This window comes from Oenanthe melanoleuca, chromosome 2 (assembly GCF_029582105.1).
Source record: "Oenanthe melanoleuca isolate GR-GAL-2019-014 chromosome 2, OMel1.0, whole genome shotgun sequence".
NCBI classification, from domain to species: domain Eukaryota; kingdom Metazoa; phylum Chordata; class Aves; order Passeriformes; family Muscicapidae; genus Oenanthe; species Oenanthe melanoleuca.
In genome coordinates this window covers 28,500,438-28,516,362 of record NC_079335.1, presented here as the reverse complement: position 1 = coordinate 28,516,362, position 15,925 = coordinate 28,500,438, and the positions used below count along the sequence as shown (strand labels likewise).

At 40.3% G+C, this 15,925-nt stretch overlaps 1 protein-coding gene and 1 long non-coding RNA gene across 2 annotated transcripts in view; one reads left to right on the top strand and one right to left on the bottom strand.

Moving 5' to 3' along the window:
* Nucleotides 1-15,925, bottom strand: part of ZNF704 (zinc finger protein 704) — a 99,833-nt gene that overhangs the window by 22,672 nt on the left and 61,236 nt on the right. The window contains exons 4-7 of the mRNA XM_056483007.1: nt 11,634-11,866; nt 8,809-8,909; nt 6,219-6,480; nt 1,492-1,596 (exon numbers count right to left, since the gene is read on the bottom strand). Coding sequence (XP_056338982.1) covers nt 1,492-1,596; nt 6,219-6,480; nt 8,809-8,909; nt 11,634-11,866 — 701 coding nt within the window. The remainder of the gene's footprint in view (nt 1-1,491; nt 1,597-6,218; nt 6,481-8,808; nt 8,910-11,633; nt 11,867-15,925) is intronic.
* LOC130248904 (uncharacterized) lies at nt 1,508-8,769 on the top strand. The gene is made up of 3 exons (XR_008839701.1): nt 1,508-1,680; nt 5,694-6,529; nt 6,633-8,769. It is a non-coding gene; the product is annotated as an uncharacterized LOC130248904 (long non-coding RNA).

Sequence of the window (15,925 nt, the reverse complement as noted above, 5' to 3'; positions counted from 1 at the left end):
AGCCAGTTTCATAATTACTCCGTATCAACCCCATTGTTGGGAAATCAAATTCTCAGGGAACTCTGCAGATAGCACACTCTGTCAAGGCACTCTTGTTGAAATTGCTGCCAGCATGATGTCTTTCACTGTTAGTTGTTCCTTGATGGAATTTAATAAATATTCATTGGCAGAGTGCAGTGTAATTGATTCAGTCACTTTCATTTTTATCAGCTCTGCAGGATGCCACAGCCTCTGCAGAAAATCTCCAAGATTTGCTAAAGGTTGACAGTAAGAAGCTTTGGAGATTCACTTGGAGAAGAGAAGGGAGGGAAATAGTATCTCTTATCGCCTTGTCTAATATTCACTGTCAGGAGAAAAAAAGCTATATGGTTCTTTGGATGAGCAATGTGCCTTATATAACACACTTTAAAAATTCATAAATTCATAAAGTGTAATATTAAATGAGATGGTATGATATAAAAAAGGTCTATGATTAGAGAAGATAGATTTATCATGAAAACAGTGCTTTCCAATAAAATGATGATACTTTACATTAATATTTATTTATATTAATCATAGAGAAAATTTCCCACTACTCATAAACAGCGATTTGCATTTACTTTCAGCAGTCCCCACACCAGACACTACAAGGTGAATCCCTTGCAACTCTTCTATAAAGGTTTTTCACTCCCCCCATAGTACCACACCTACACCGTGGTATGTTTAGAATCACTGCAATTCTGTGTTTAAGCAAATATCAGATTTCTGCAGTCCTGTTGATGCCTTAGGATTTTAGCATCACTGTTCATAGAATTAGGCCTTGCATACCATCTTTTTTGAAGAAAGGGTCAGTGTTGAATTTCCTACAGTGTTGAATCTAATACATCCTCACTAAAAAACTGTCAAACTGCAATATGTATTAATAACAAAATGAAATAGATACTGAACTTATTTCCTGTATAAAACAACATTTTCCTGCTATCAGTATGGTCTACATACTTGTGGTCTCCTAAAGTGGGACTTTGCATTTAATTTTATTGTTTCTTTCAGTTGCCTTTTTAAAATGCTTCATCTTCAGAGTTTATTTGCTAACAGCCCCACTTACCGAATCCAAATGGCCTGTTAGCCTATCACCAGCTTGATTTTCCATCTAGTTTTTAAAGAAATCTCTTAGTGGCACAAAAAAAGAAGCACATAGTGCCAAGCTCTGCAAGTACCAGAATGTTCTTTCGTAAGTATATAGTTTAAAAAATATATACTATAGATACTATAGATTCAATTGTCTGCTTGTAGACACTGATGCAAAAATAACCGAACTGCACTGATAAAGAGAGTTACAAAGGTGTTAAAAACATTCATGCTGGCAAACACAGGCACGTTTGTGCCTTTTTGTTATCTGTTATGTTTTTTACATTTACTTTACATTTACTTCCATAATTACACACTGAAAAGAAAGCAAAAAGATCTAAAACCCCTTTTTTTCCCTTCTTTCCTTTTTTGATGCGCACTTACTGGAATGCCGGTGAAGGTAACAGGAGGCGACTGCCAAGAGATGCTAAAGCTACTGCCATTGGGAGTGAATTTTGCTGATCCTGGAATGTTCACCGGAGGAGTGGCCTGTGTGAAAAGAAAGTATTATTCCAGCAAGAAGAACCATTCCTCTTCCGAAGCATTTCAAAGGATCTTTCATTCCTTGAAATGGTAAATCTGTGAGAGATTTTCCAAGGTATAAAAAAACTCCATGGTGACAAGCATTTTACCCTTGTGAGAGGGATAATCATGGATAAGCTAGTAAGGAAGGGAAAAAGTTATATATATACCACTGTTCCTAGAGCTTGTTTAGAGAAAGATGACTGCTCTCAGAAGAATCCATAGAAAACCTTTAAGAGCTAGATCTGTTAAAAAACCAGACAAAATCAAACGTTGCATACAAGTAACTTTTAAAATAATGCCAGCAAGAAGCAAAAACTGCTTCACAGATGATCACCTGTTCCACAGTGATAAACAAGGCCATACTTAAACTCATGGCAGTTGTTTTACACAATTTTAGTGTGGATAGCAAGGCTTCTTGGATGGTAGTGATTAACAGTAAGTGTTGCCCATTTCTCATTTATCAGACAAATGTTAAGAGTCGTCCCAATTAAAACATTTTTTTCTATTAAAAACAAGGAGCTGTAAATCATCCTTTGGATTCAAAAAACAGCTCTTGAAATACTAAACTAAAGCAAGTATTTGAAGGACTCCTGGGCTCCTTGAACTCCTATGTTCTTCCCACCCAGGCTGTAATACCCAGTGCTGCCCTGGCATGCAAGTGCAATAACCTGAGCATAGACTGTTGGGCATTTTTCTTCTTGTGCCTTTCCTTTGGTTTCCTCACTGGGTTATGAGTTGCCATGAATTCTTCCCTGACTCTTTTTTAATCCCATTTAATTTTCAGAATCACGAAATTCACAGTTCTGTAGCTACCCTGCCTAGCAGGAGCACGAGCAGCCAGCATGAACAAGGCTCACTTTGACCCTTTAATTTCAAGCTGTCACCACATAAAAACCCCAAAAAACAACCCCCCGCCCTTGGTTTAAACTTACAAAGAATTTGCTAAAATGAGTTTTCACTTCTGCCTTTCAGTTAACTGTACATGACAATAACACAATACACTCATTTAAGCATTGTTTGTGTTTGGGGCTGCTGAAATTGTGGCACTGCTTCAGGAAGAGAGTGCTTGCTTACTTGAGCCACCAGGCAGAGAGGACTGATGACAAACTACAGCCTGATAAAATTAAAGATAAATCTTCCAAGTAAACAAGGGCTGAAGCAATCCCCTAGAGCCTTTCCAGGAATAGGAAGGTGAGACCACCAGATGCCTCTGTGTATGGCAGCAATGCTCTGTGAGTTGCCAAGCTGCTGACAGCTCCAACAGAATCCACACGGACATTTAGAGCTCCAGAAAATATAAAAACCTCTCTGAAAGGCATCGAGAACAATTTGACAACTTCAGATGGTACCAGTAGTTCTTCATCATAAGCCTGTTCAAACGGGAAGGACCACAGAGCTCCAGACAGAACTGGAGAACGCTAGATGAGCAGTGAGGCAGCACTGCCTCTGCTCAGAATCCCACAAAATGGCAGCTCAAAACCAGGGTCAGCACAGCAACCTCCTCAGGTATTTGAATAAGACCTGGAAGGGAAATCCTAGGGGCTGAAACAGTACAGCTGAAACAGCTGCCTGTAGTTCCTCTGTAGTTAAATTTAACAGATACAGGCAATAGTTTTGTAAAGAAACATGAAGTTTAAAACTATGCCATTTGCAGTTGCTTAAAATACTAGTGCTCAATTCCTTTTGCTCACTGCCTAAATATCTACCTCAGACACGATCAGACTTAGATAGTCAATCACCTTGTTCACTTGTTTCCCAGATGTGCATCTTTGCTCATCAAGCAGAGTCAGCTTTGTCAGGCTAACATTTTAGCCAATCTCTTCCATAAGGTAAGAACTATAACATTACAACCAGCTGAAGAATTTCTATACCCCAAACTCAATTTGCTTAGAGACTTCCATCTAATTGCCAGTCAAAATATATTAATGAATAATCTATATTTATTTACCCTTATATCTGAAACAGACCGTGTTCATCCTCTTACCCTCTCATGCTTGTCCTTTCACTTTCTTCCCAGGCAGCAATTCCATCCTCTTCTTGTCCCTTGCTTTGCCTGAGCTACCAGTCCCAGGGCTGGAGAGGCCACCCATGTCCTCTCTGCCCTCTTTCTACTTCTTTTGGTTGGAACCCACCCATCACATCAAATTTGGCTGACCAGAGCTCTAACTCATTATTTCAGCTGAAGTTATATGGGATATAATGACATTAAAAACCCCTGTCTCTCCTAGGTATTTCTTATCCAAGAGAGCTGACAACTGTTTTTTATCCCCTTCACAGCTCTGTTGTTGTTAGCTCACAGTCATACTGTACTTGATTAATGAACATAGGCTTCCTCCTTACATAATTTTCTAACTACCCTAGTTTATAGCAGAAATACCTCATTAGTTCCTTAGATGCAGGACTTTGCATGTTCTGACAGTAAATTGCATCCAAAAGCTATTATTCTTAAGATCGCCCAGTCACGTAAGCCAGTTCTATAGCTCTCTTACTGCTGATGTCTCCCAAGTTTGTTATCAGTGAAGTTTATTATAGTATTTGTGTATTACCAAAATGATTTAATGAAAGTGAGATCAGGGCCATGAACAGTTTTTCATTTAACTCCACTAATGACATTCAAAGGCCCTTTCAAAATAACTCACTGCTGTTCTCTGTGACTTTCCGTCTCCTACACTAAATTTAATGTCTTGCTTAACAAATACTGCCTGTATGTTTGAAGATCAAATGCTCTCCTTGAATCCAGAGGGATTTGTTCTTTTGCTTCCTCTATTGTTCTAGCATCATCCCCCAGTACAGTCTGCCTGCTATACTTCCCAGAATTTCTTCAATTATTCTTCTGAATCATTCCCCACCCATAGGACTGGGTCAGGGAAGAGCATCAGGACTTTCTCATATCCTTCTCACTACAAGTAGTCTATTTGATGTTTTCCAATCATAAAGGAAATGGCAACTAGGATTCTTTAGGATTCTTGCAACTGAGCTTTGGGTTCTGTATTTTTCCCCCTTTTTTTTTAACAGGAATCCTGTGATGAACAATATTCAGCCTCCCTTACCCAAGTTCCTTGAGCTGTTCCCAATGAAGTAATCTCCCCTTTCTCCTCTGGTTGGTGAGATCTGAATCTCCACCCTGCCTCCTGGCCTTTCTTTCAAGGCTGAAGGGATCTTGGCAGAGGATGCCACTGACCTTCTCTACAGAAGCTGCTTCCTTTGCCAGGACAGCCTGAATGCCTGAGCAGGGACCCTGCCTCCTGCTTCCAGCTAGGAAGCTGTGAACAGGGTGGATTGTGTCACTATTCCCTGATGAAATTAAGCACTGAAACCAGAGCAACCTGAAAAGCCCATGGGGCTCAGGCACTTGCAGTCTTGTGTCATGAAATACATCAATTCAAATCCAATTCAAAGACTTTAAACACTTGAATTAGGCAAGTGTTTTGCTCAGAGGCTGCCTATAAAAAAAGGGTTGAGTGGGTCTCCAAACAGCACGGCAGACTGTCATGACTGCAAATCCCAAATGAACCAAAACTTGTCATCAGCCTCGACTTGTTGCCTCACTCTCTGAGGCAGGCTTAAGCTATACTGAGAAGCAAATTTTTCTCCTAGCTGGTTTCATCAGCCCCTAGGTTGGCATGCTACCTAATGCAGCTTCCACCTGTGATAAAGCCTGCACCCATGCTTCTCAACATGCACAAAAGTCTAAAACAAGCCTGTGGATTTTCTATAGCTCCCTCTGACTTTTTAGTAGGTATGCTTCAAACACACTACAAAAGTTTTATCTGCACAATGCTATATATGATAGTTATTGCATCTGATAAATTTAACAGAGCTCAGTTCTCCAGTGCATATGCAGGTCATGGACCACACTACTTCAAAGCCTCTATTCCTCTTTTATCTTACGGTATCCAGACCAAAACATGTCAAGTTTTAGTGCAGTTTTATAATAAATGCTTTCTGTTGAAACTCAGCTGGAATGTTTTAGGACAGCAGTTTTTGCCATTTGAAAAGCATCACCTTTGAAAATAGGAAGGTACCATATTTGCTTTTTCATTCTTCCTGCTCTATTTCAGAACTGCAAGCTGACACTTCACACTGCACAAAAAGAGGAAATGAATTGTTCCTGGCATCCTTTGGGTACTTGTTGACACTTCAAGCAGAGCTTGTACTTGTTCAATAAAAACAGAGCTGAAATGAAGACCCTGGGAGGGATTCGCTTGGCTGACTGGATGGGAATTTTTACAATGCAGGAAACCCCATATGAGCATGTCACCTTGGGTTCTCCTTACAGTCAGTGAATATTGAACTGATGTAGGCAGTGGGATACACAGATTAACTCTTCTCAACCTGAAATATACACCTGTGTGTGGCTGGATAAACAGCACCCCAAAATTGACCAGCTGTGGCAGGCACATAAGCAAACAAACAAACCAATAGTGAGCTCAGAAGAATACATCTCAGTTTAAATTAAAAAAAAAAATGCCTTTGACTGCTCTGAAAACCTTTCAGCCCATTAAAACCCAAACCTTGTGCAGTGACATTTCTTCACACATTAGTGACATTAGTGTAATCACTGGAGCTCATACCACTGGTGTTACCTGGTAAGCATGGTCCGTGTGTACGAGGTAGAGGTTGGTAGGAGCTGAGCGGCTCAGAGGTGTCATCACTTTAGTCTCAGTTTTGGCACAGGAAGTTTCAGGACGGATTGTGTCTTGGGTGGGAAAGGAAGGAGGAGATGCTAAAGATGGAGAGACTGGGGAAAGACTGCTTAGGCCATCAGCTACTGAGTCCGTGTTGAGCCTGATTTCTGTATAGTAAAAATCCTCCTCTCCATCACTGTAGTCAGACTCTCCTACACGCCTGGATCAAGAGAAAGAAGTAGGAATTGATTGAAAGCAAGAATCCTGAGGTAAATTTTAAATTCTAGATGCATGAGCAAATATATTCATATTGTCAATAAGTTAGTATTTGCAGTTTCAACCTTTCCTACTTTATCTGCATTCTGACTGCAGGTAATGGGAAGAGGAAAATCATCTAATCTGAAAGGAAGAGAAGTACAAATTTCTTTTTTCACCTCTCTGTGTTATTCTTGACAAATTCTTTCACCTTGGAGTAGATGTTTAACTTCTTCAGATCAAGTATCAGCTTCTCATTTGTAAGTATGTAAAGTTAAAAAGAATCTCAACGCACTCCATCTTTGTAAGTCACAGTGAAGATAACAGGCAAGATACCTTTCACTCGTTACAGCAAACAATATGCAATCTTATCAGAAGTTACTTAATTATACAAATATACTTGTGGCTGTCATTCACTGTAACTTTCTGTAACATAACAGGAATTTGCAAGACAACAGTCTCACCATGCAACTCACTCAGATACAGAGAAAGCACTCATACAGGCTGGCTTGCCGTGGCCAGGACTTTCTGGTCCTGCTCTCCAGAAGCTGACTAATTGAAGGAGGGCATGTAGGAGGTTTAATTGCTTTAAAGTTTCATCTGATGTGCATTTGAGCACAAGTGCTAGCAGTGAAGCTAGCAGTCAAAGCAGTAGCTCCAGCAGACTACATGTTACTTGAAGTTCAAGCCAGAACTTGTTGAGAGAACATAGGTCAGCAGGTTTGAAAGGCTCTACCAGAAGTACCATCCATTAGGATGCAACCAGTCACTCACCAAAACTACTCATTCCAGAAAAGTTTCTAACTCCAGCAAATTACAGAAATGTTTTGCTATTTACTTCTCCCTCTCCCACACCACAAAGAGGATGTCCCCATTATATAGCGCACAAATGAACATTCCTAACTGCATTTTGAGAGAGATTTTCTCTGTTTCCCACAGCCTTATTCTTAAGCCCAACAGTAATTGCTGACCTCTTCAAGACCATCCTGAGCTCCAGATGATTCTTGTGGTGGCTTTAATTTTTAAGCTGTGGATAACAGACCTACAGAACAGAGATGTAGTTTCACCTAACAGATGAAGACCGTGAGTCCCCACTGTAATTATAAATGAGACAGGTACATCACTCAGTGAATTGCACAGGAGATATCAGTTGCAAACTGAAGCTCTGAAACAAACTTGTCCCCTAAAAGATTAATTTGCTTTTGCTTGTAGTCCAAGTAACATACATGTTTGTCCTGGTTTTGCCTGGGCTGGAGTTAATTTTCTTCCAAGTAGCTAGCACAGAGATGTCTTTTGGATTTAGGATGAGAAGAGCATTGACAATACACTGATGTTTTAGTTGATGCTGAGCACTGCTTACTCTAAATCAAGAACTTATCAGTGCCAGTGAGCAGGGGCACCAGAAGCTGGAAGGAAGCATGGCCAGGACAAAGGGATATTCTGTTCCATAGGATGTCATGTTCAGTAAATACATGGGAAGGAGTTAGCTGGGAGGTGCTGATCTCTGCTTGGGGACAGGCTGGGCATTGGTCAGCAGGTGGTGAGAAACTGTAATGTGCATCATTTTTTTCTCTTCAATTTTGTTTCTCTCTCTCTCCCCTTTCCTTACAAGTATTAGAGTCATTACTATTACTGTTATTATTGTCATCAGTGTTTTATTTTGTTCAAGCCATTAAACTGTTCTTGTCTCAACCCATGACGTTTTTTCTTTATTCCTTTGATTCTTCCAGGGAAGGAAGAGGATAGTAAGTGAACAGCTCTATGGTACTTAGCTGCTTGACTGGGTTAAACCATGACAACATGGTCAGTTTCCTTTCATTTTTAGGTTTCTTATGTGATTTGTTGTTTTGGTGGGTTTTTTGGCATTTTTTTTTTTTTTTTTTGGCATTAATTCAACTCAGAACTGGCACAAGCACCTGACCTGATGTGCAACAAAGCTGAAAAGTATTCATGCAAGACCCTGAACCTGTCCACCCACAGTGTCATCCTGGATGTGATGTGCAGACAGCACATATGATGTAATGGCACCGAGCTGTGCAGCTGACAGGGAAGTGCAGTGTGACCTCCAGCTCTATTTGACCTTCTAGCAAAGTTGACAGAATTTCAGGAAAAAAGTGCCTCGCTGCTGGAATAAGTGCTCATTCACCTTGATGCACTATTCCACAATTTCCTCAGAAACACAGGGATATGAGACACAGGAGCCAAGGACAATCCAGTTCATCTCTCCAGCCAAGGGCAATTGCTCCTCTTCTATACCAAATCCTTTAGACTCCCAAAAAGACTGCTGTCTTACCCAAGGTGAATGGTCCGTATGTGTTTCTGAATCCCTGCAGCTGTGCTCAATACCTTCCCACAGTTCTTCCACAGGCATTTGAACATCACCTTCATGGAGTTCTGAAAATTATGAGTAAAGCAACATTAGTTGTATGGAAGTTGTAGAGATATTAGGAAAAATTTCTTCCCTGTCAAGCATTGGAACAGGTTGCCCAGGGAAATGGCTGAGCCACCAACCCTGGAGGTATTTAAAAGACTCGTAGATGTGTTGCCTGGGGACATAGTTTAGTGCTGGGCTTGGCAGTGCTGGGTTAAGGGCTGAAAATTTCTGTGACTCTGTAATTCTACAAAGGTAGAAAAAATCCCAAAATAACCAAACAAGATAAACAGTTAGAAAACACTGTGAAGGTTCAGAGCCTTTGACTCCAAATTCATAATGATCTAACAGTCTCTTGTCAAGTGTGTCACCCTGCTGAATTCAAGAGAATCCAGTGAAAAGCTGCAGGAGCAGCTTGTGACAAAACTTTACCTCTCTTTGTTCATTGGAAACACTTTTCCATTTTTAAGTTTCAGCTTCTCCACTAGGGGAGGTAGATGATATAAAAACTTTCTACACTTCTTTCAAAAAAGCCTTGATGAGGCCTTCCCACTTAATCCAAGCTACCTTCTTACATTAAGCTCTTTCCAAAGCAAGCTTCTATAAATGTTTCTGCTCATGATATCTGCAGCACAAAAAAAAAATTGTGCCAGAAAAACACAGCTTCTGTTATGTCAATACTTGCCATGAGCTGGCACAATCTGCTTTTTTCTCACTCAGAAGCTGCTGTGACCTTATTCAGACAAGAGAATGAGAAGTTATCAGTCTGCATTCAATATTTTAAAAATCCATGTATAATCTCATTTAAATATTCTTTTTATATTCTTTAATATAACTTCATTGATCCCCACTGAGTTATCACTGATTTAGAGCACAGCCAAAAAGGCTATCACTAGGCTAATCTTCAACATTTTGAAGACTCTGGAGAAAAATAGTCTTAAAACAACACAGATGTTACAAACTCTAGAGATATTTAAAAGCTAATTTTACCCCAAAATGAAACTGATTTTGTACAGTTTAAATACAAAAAGAGCTCTAAATAGCTTGTAATTCTCAAAAATAATCTTCTCTATTACAGAGCACATTATTAACACGAGGAAGAGCATCAAAATACTGTATTATCATTCTATAATTTTAGTTGAATATAAGATTAAATTAATATATTAATTTAAAACTCAATTTAAAAAAAAAGGAGGGGGGAAACAAGCACATCCTTTGGGTTAAGTACATTTCACTGTGCCTTGAACAAAAGCTGACTTGGTGCTTTCTTCAATTTGGACCCTTTGGAACTGCATGCCAGTAGATGGTTTCAGCATTTGCTAAACAGATATGATTAGAATATAACTTGGAAAAAAATCTCAGTGGATGGGCTTTTTAAAGCACAAATTGATTGTATAGTAAGTAGCATGTTATCATAGCTCTCTGCAGTCTAACATGTCTTGTTACTATTTATCTAAATAAAACATTTGCCACACAAAGCAAAATCCCTATGAACTAGAACCAATAATGCAATAGACCTATGGTGGGCACAAAAATAGAAATGTTTGAAAGCAACTTAGAAAACAATAAAGATGGCAGCTGCAAACCATCTGTCTTATCACAGCTGAGCAGTAAGAGTGGTGCTAATAAGAGGAAGGTTAACTGAGAAGTAAAAGGCAAACCAGGACACTTCTGCACTCCTACTCCTCCTGTCCCACACATTCCAAATGGTCTCTCTGTTTAGTGCAATTCTCAGCTCCAACTTCTAATTTATTATAACAAAAGTGTCCTCCAAAATACTTTTTTCCTTCTTAGCAAGACTCACAAACATTTTCACCCCTTTCCCATGAACAAGGGAAGAACTGCATGGGTCAGCAAATAAGCAGCTTCTGGAGCAAGAGGATAAATCTGAACAGGTTTAAACAATCATTAAAACTTCTTCCTGCTGGTGATGAAGCAATTAACTGTCGCAGACTGAGCCAGAAACAAATTCACTAAGGGAATAAATTCTCTGTTTTTCCTCCTTTCAAAAAGCCCTTTTACATCTTGCTATGTAAAATCTGTCCTGTTGTGTTGGGAGGGAAGGGAACTTGGATTAGTGCCATCTCTTTGTTTTCTTTTTCTTCCAGAGAAGCTTGCTGGCTAGCAACGGTGCTTTTTTGGGGTTAGTTTTGGACCTTTTTTTTAATGTCATGGTTTTTTTCAGTCTGCTTTTAGAATCAAACCGAGGATAAATTTGGCTAATGCTAATACTGTATCAAAAGCCACTGGGTTTGAGCGCTCTCTCTCCTTTTTTCACTCCATATGTTTGTGCAGAGAAACCTTCACAGTATTAAGGTATCTGACATGCTGTCAGACAAACAGCACTTTCAAGGAACAAGGAGTATTAAGGCCATAGTCAGTTTTTGTGATGACATGTAAAAGGCTGCCTGTTGCATCCTGCACACAGAGAATTTGTCAAAGTAGGACAGAAATCCCTTGAATGGCCAGAGGCAACACCTTCTGGAAATCACTCTAGTGTTTTCTGAGCAGGAGGCTCTGTAGCACCTCACCATCTGGCAGGAAATATGTGGTGCTGATGGCAGCATGTGTGTGCAGGAGGTGACCATGAAGAATGAGACACAATGACTAGAAGTTCCTATGTTAAATGAATGCCAAGGAAGGATACACAAGCAGTGGTATTTGGGTGACCTGTTCCTTCCTCACAACAAATTAAGCCTACAAACATCCTATCTACCCATGGATATGGAATTTAACATGAGGCTAACCTTTCTCTTCCTAGGAATGGGTTCATCGAAGAGAAGGTTGCTTGTTTCACCTTCATCAATACCATCATCTGGCTGGGAAGGTGTCCGAAAAGCTTTGAAGCTATCAGCTGACAGAGGTGGAGATGGGGTGGATGGGTTGGACTGGTCACTGGGAGCATTCCAGCTCCAGTATCCACTGCTGCTGGTACTAGAAGGCACAAATCCTCCTTCTTTCCAAGATCCATTCAGGGATTCTGTCAAGAACAAGAAAAGCTATTATTACAACAGTATCATGGTGACAGGGCTAAGGAGCTCTTTTTTCTCAGGTTTAGATGCCATGTTGCTACTTAACTGCACATTCAGTAAAGGAAAATGAAAGCATTGGACGTAGAGAGGACAACCATATCTAACTCACTGCACACAGATCACATATTCCACACTTGATTTTTATTTTATTTAAAACAAACAAACAAAAGCAGCAAAGTATTTTTCTAAAAGGAAATGTTGCATTTAAAAAGCAATAAACCATCATATATTGCATGCATGATTTAAGGAAAACACTTAAATTGACCTTTAAAGGTCCCTGCAAACCCAAACTAGTCTATGGTTCTAAATACATCCTCATCCTTCAACAGGAACACATGACTGGTGCAGCACCAAAGCAAGCTCCAAGCCACCATATGGCTAACATGAGATCCCCTGGGAAGGGGACATACACTTTGAGCCCCAGAACACTAAGCATATCCACAAAAACATGACTATCTTCCCAGTACTAAAACATCAAAGAAAACCATAGTTACACTCTGTGCTCTTATAATCTCTCAATACACATGCCTCTGCCTAATCTGAATCTCTACATGAGGTGGTATGTATCCCTTGGGATATACAGGTGTACAGGCATTTGGTTTCAGAAGTGGAACACACAGGCACTGGATCACCCCTACACCTCCTCAGTGCTGCAGTACCCTGACATTACATGGTAAGAAGACACTCGAACTAACAGCTTGCACTCTGCAGCACCATGGGTGGGAGTAGCAGCACTGCCTGTGCAGCCTGAGGCACAGCTGGAGCCATGCTTCCCATGCAAAGGTCCTCAGGCATTAGATCCAGCATGTCACTCTCACCAGTCCCTGAAGGGCTCCTGGCAGCAGAGGAATATGTAGGTCATCAGCTCAGCCAAGGCACGGCCCGAGCACATCCAGGGTGCAGCCACAGGTGGCTCTGCCAGAACCTCAAGCTCTCACAGGACTTGGGCAAATGTGCAGAGATGGTTTAGGTGTGGCTTCTCCCTAGCTCAGGCATTGGAAGCTTTTCCCAATGACACTGGAGGTGCCTGAGTATTGTGCAATACCTGACTTTGGAGCTGGCAAGCAAACAACATCTTATCTGTTCATGAAACAATATTTAAGTGTAAGACAAGTCCTTTCAAGCCAGCGCCTGTCTTTAAAAGATCTGCAGAAGTCACTCCTTCATTCCTTCCCAATTTCTTACAGATAAACTTAACCAATAAAACTGGCAAGAAAGTCAGCTATCAAAAGCTTACTCCCAAACCAATACATTTTTTGGTTTTTTTTTCTCCTAATTCAGTTGGTTTTGGAAAAAATCCTTAATGACTAACATCAGCTGCTCAAAAAACCAGAAAGCAGTGCCCCCTTGAGTAGGCAGCCGTACTGATTTACCTGATCAGGACCATACAGCATAAATGGAATTGACCCTCCCCCTCCACCCCACCCAGTTCCTCTTTGGAAATGACATACACATTTCTGGTAGCTCCTAAGTTAATATATGAAAATCTCATGTTTTGTCTCATGATTACAACCTCTATGTGACTGTAATGAAGGTGGGTTTTGGTTTTTTTAAAATATTTGGTATTTCAGTCTTGTGCCAAAGCCAAAAAATACATCTGGTATCAACTTGTGACCTTAGCATAGCTTAAAATTTCCATGCCTTCAGAAAAACAAAGAAACACTTTTTCAACTACTACTTTCTGACACAGTTATGGTGGGACTTTGTATTCTCAGTGTTTACAGCTTCTTCTCAGCTTGCTGAGGAAAAGATGCAAATCTAGAATATTTTTAAAGTAGTATGGAAAAGACTGAATGAAGTTGACAACAGGAAAAAGCCAAACACTGGTTCTAATTCATACTAACAAATCTGTAAATGTAAAGAAGTTTAATATTTAAATAAATGCAACTTACTCTTATTTTGGGGCTCTTTTCACACTGCTGGAGTTGTGTGAAAGAGAACCAGACCAAATATTATTCAGTTGCAGAAACAAGGGCCAAACTCTGATTCAGTCTACATGGGTGATCATTCCCAGGAATTCCAGCATAGATCTGATTTTAATATTAATGCTAATGCTATTTTTTTTACTTCTAGGCAAAATTCCATTTGTTTTAACAAATGGTCCTTTAATTATACTGCTACTTACTGCCCTTTTCGGAAAAGCATGTAGAAAAAAAACTAATCACTAATACATCTGCTGCTTATATTACTAGGATCAGAGCCTAGGCTTGCAACACTAAATAAGCTTTAAATTATCAAGTCTTTACACTTTGATTTAAGACTTTAGTAAGCCTTGACTAAGGCAAAACTAAGATATTCAGGGAGGTGCCCAAAACCAGCTTCAAAATCTTGTCTGTGACTACTGAAAACATGTGAATTACTTTTTCAGGCTAGTCTTCCCAGATTTTGGGAAACAAACAGACAAGCTATATGAAGAAATATCAAAGAGCACTCAGACTATGCTAAGAAATATCAAAGGCAGTTAAAAGCCACCATTTGCCTATTAGCAATTCAAAAGGGCTTGTTTGGAAGATCTTTCCAAACAGCTGCAGCTAATGTGCACTGCTGCTCCTGACAAGTGTCACCTGCTCAAATTATCTAAGGTGGCAGAAACTGCTTCAGCCACAGCAGAGCAGCTCCCCAGGACAGGATGCAGCAGGGGACACGTGTGTGCCTTGGCCACACCAAATCCCTGCCTGCTACATCAAGCACAGCTCCATCTTCAGCTGTGGATTTGTCTGTGAGCTGAGCAGCTGGAGAGCAGATGTGCTTTTACCCTTCTGCTGGCCTTTCCCAGGGGCTGGCAACATCCCCCCTGAGGCATGACAGTGACCAGGGATGTCACTGCCTGAGGATTCCCAGGGCTCCTTAGAGCAGTGGCACTCCAATGAACACTTCTGGCTTTCAACACTGGAAAGCACACGAACAAAGGCCATTGGCATTCATGGCCAGAATTCCAAATGAATGCATAAAACTTACATTTTCTGAAAATAAATGGAAAAACCACAGCACTGACATTTGCTATGAATTCCTTTAAGAATATCATTCAGTGAATCATGCTTGTTCCCTTGAAGAAAAGCAAGCATTCCTCAATCTTCCAATTATTGAGAGTAAGAGAATATCTAGTGGATTTTTTAGCAGTTCCAAGTGAGTGAGAAAAGTCAGTCATACAAACAATGCTGAGGTGTCTTAACAAGGATGTCCTAATTTAAATTATTCCTTAAAATAAAATACTCCTAAAAATTTATTATAAGTCCAGTCAATCTTGCATAGATCAATTATATTTCATTACCAATCTCTTCACTACCTGAAACTTTTATATTTATTTGTGTGTCTTCTGCTATACTATGAATGAAGTAGTCTTTAAACAGATTATGGATTTGATGGAAAATCATCAGAGAGTTACACACATCACAAGAATTAGAGGTGCAGAGAGAAGCAGACCTCTTGCTGTGCAGATTGCTACTGCACAGCCTCTCAGTCAAAGGCTGTGATCTGGAAGTGCTTTGCCTTATTGTGGCTTTAGGTAAAATCTGATCTCATTTCCACGGAGTGGATGACAAGAAAAACTGCTATCATGTTTCCTGGATGTGGCACTCAAGACATGGTTTAGAGGAGAGCATGGTAGTGGTGCCAGGTTGATGGACTTGGTGACCTTAAAGGTCTTTCCCAATACTAATCATTCTACAATTCTAGGACTTTGCAAATGCAAGCAAGCTCTTTGAAAAATTAAGTGTTCCAGTGGGGTCAAGAGACTTTTGAAGTGCTCATATCCCATTTATGGAATAGGCATCTCCCATTTCATAAACTAGAGCTGCTCTACAGTTAAAGAAAATGTTTCTTTTCATTTCTGCCAGTGCTGCACCACAGACTTTGACTAGGCTGGAGCAAAAGCTCCAACATATGATCCCCAACATACCAGAAGACAGCCACTCACCACTTGTTCACCACCATGGCCACACTCCTGGAAATGAGCCCCCTGATAAAAGGCCCTGGCACCCCTTCCCACAGCCCCTGGCTCCCAAGGC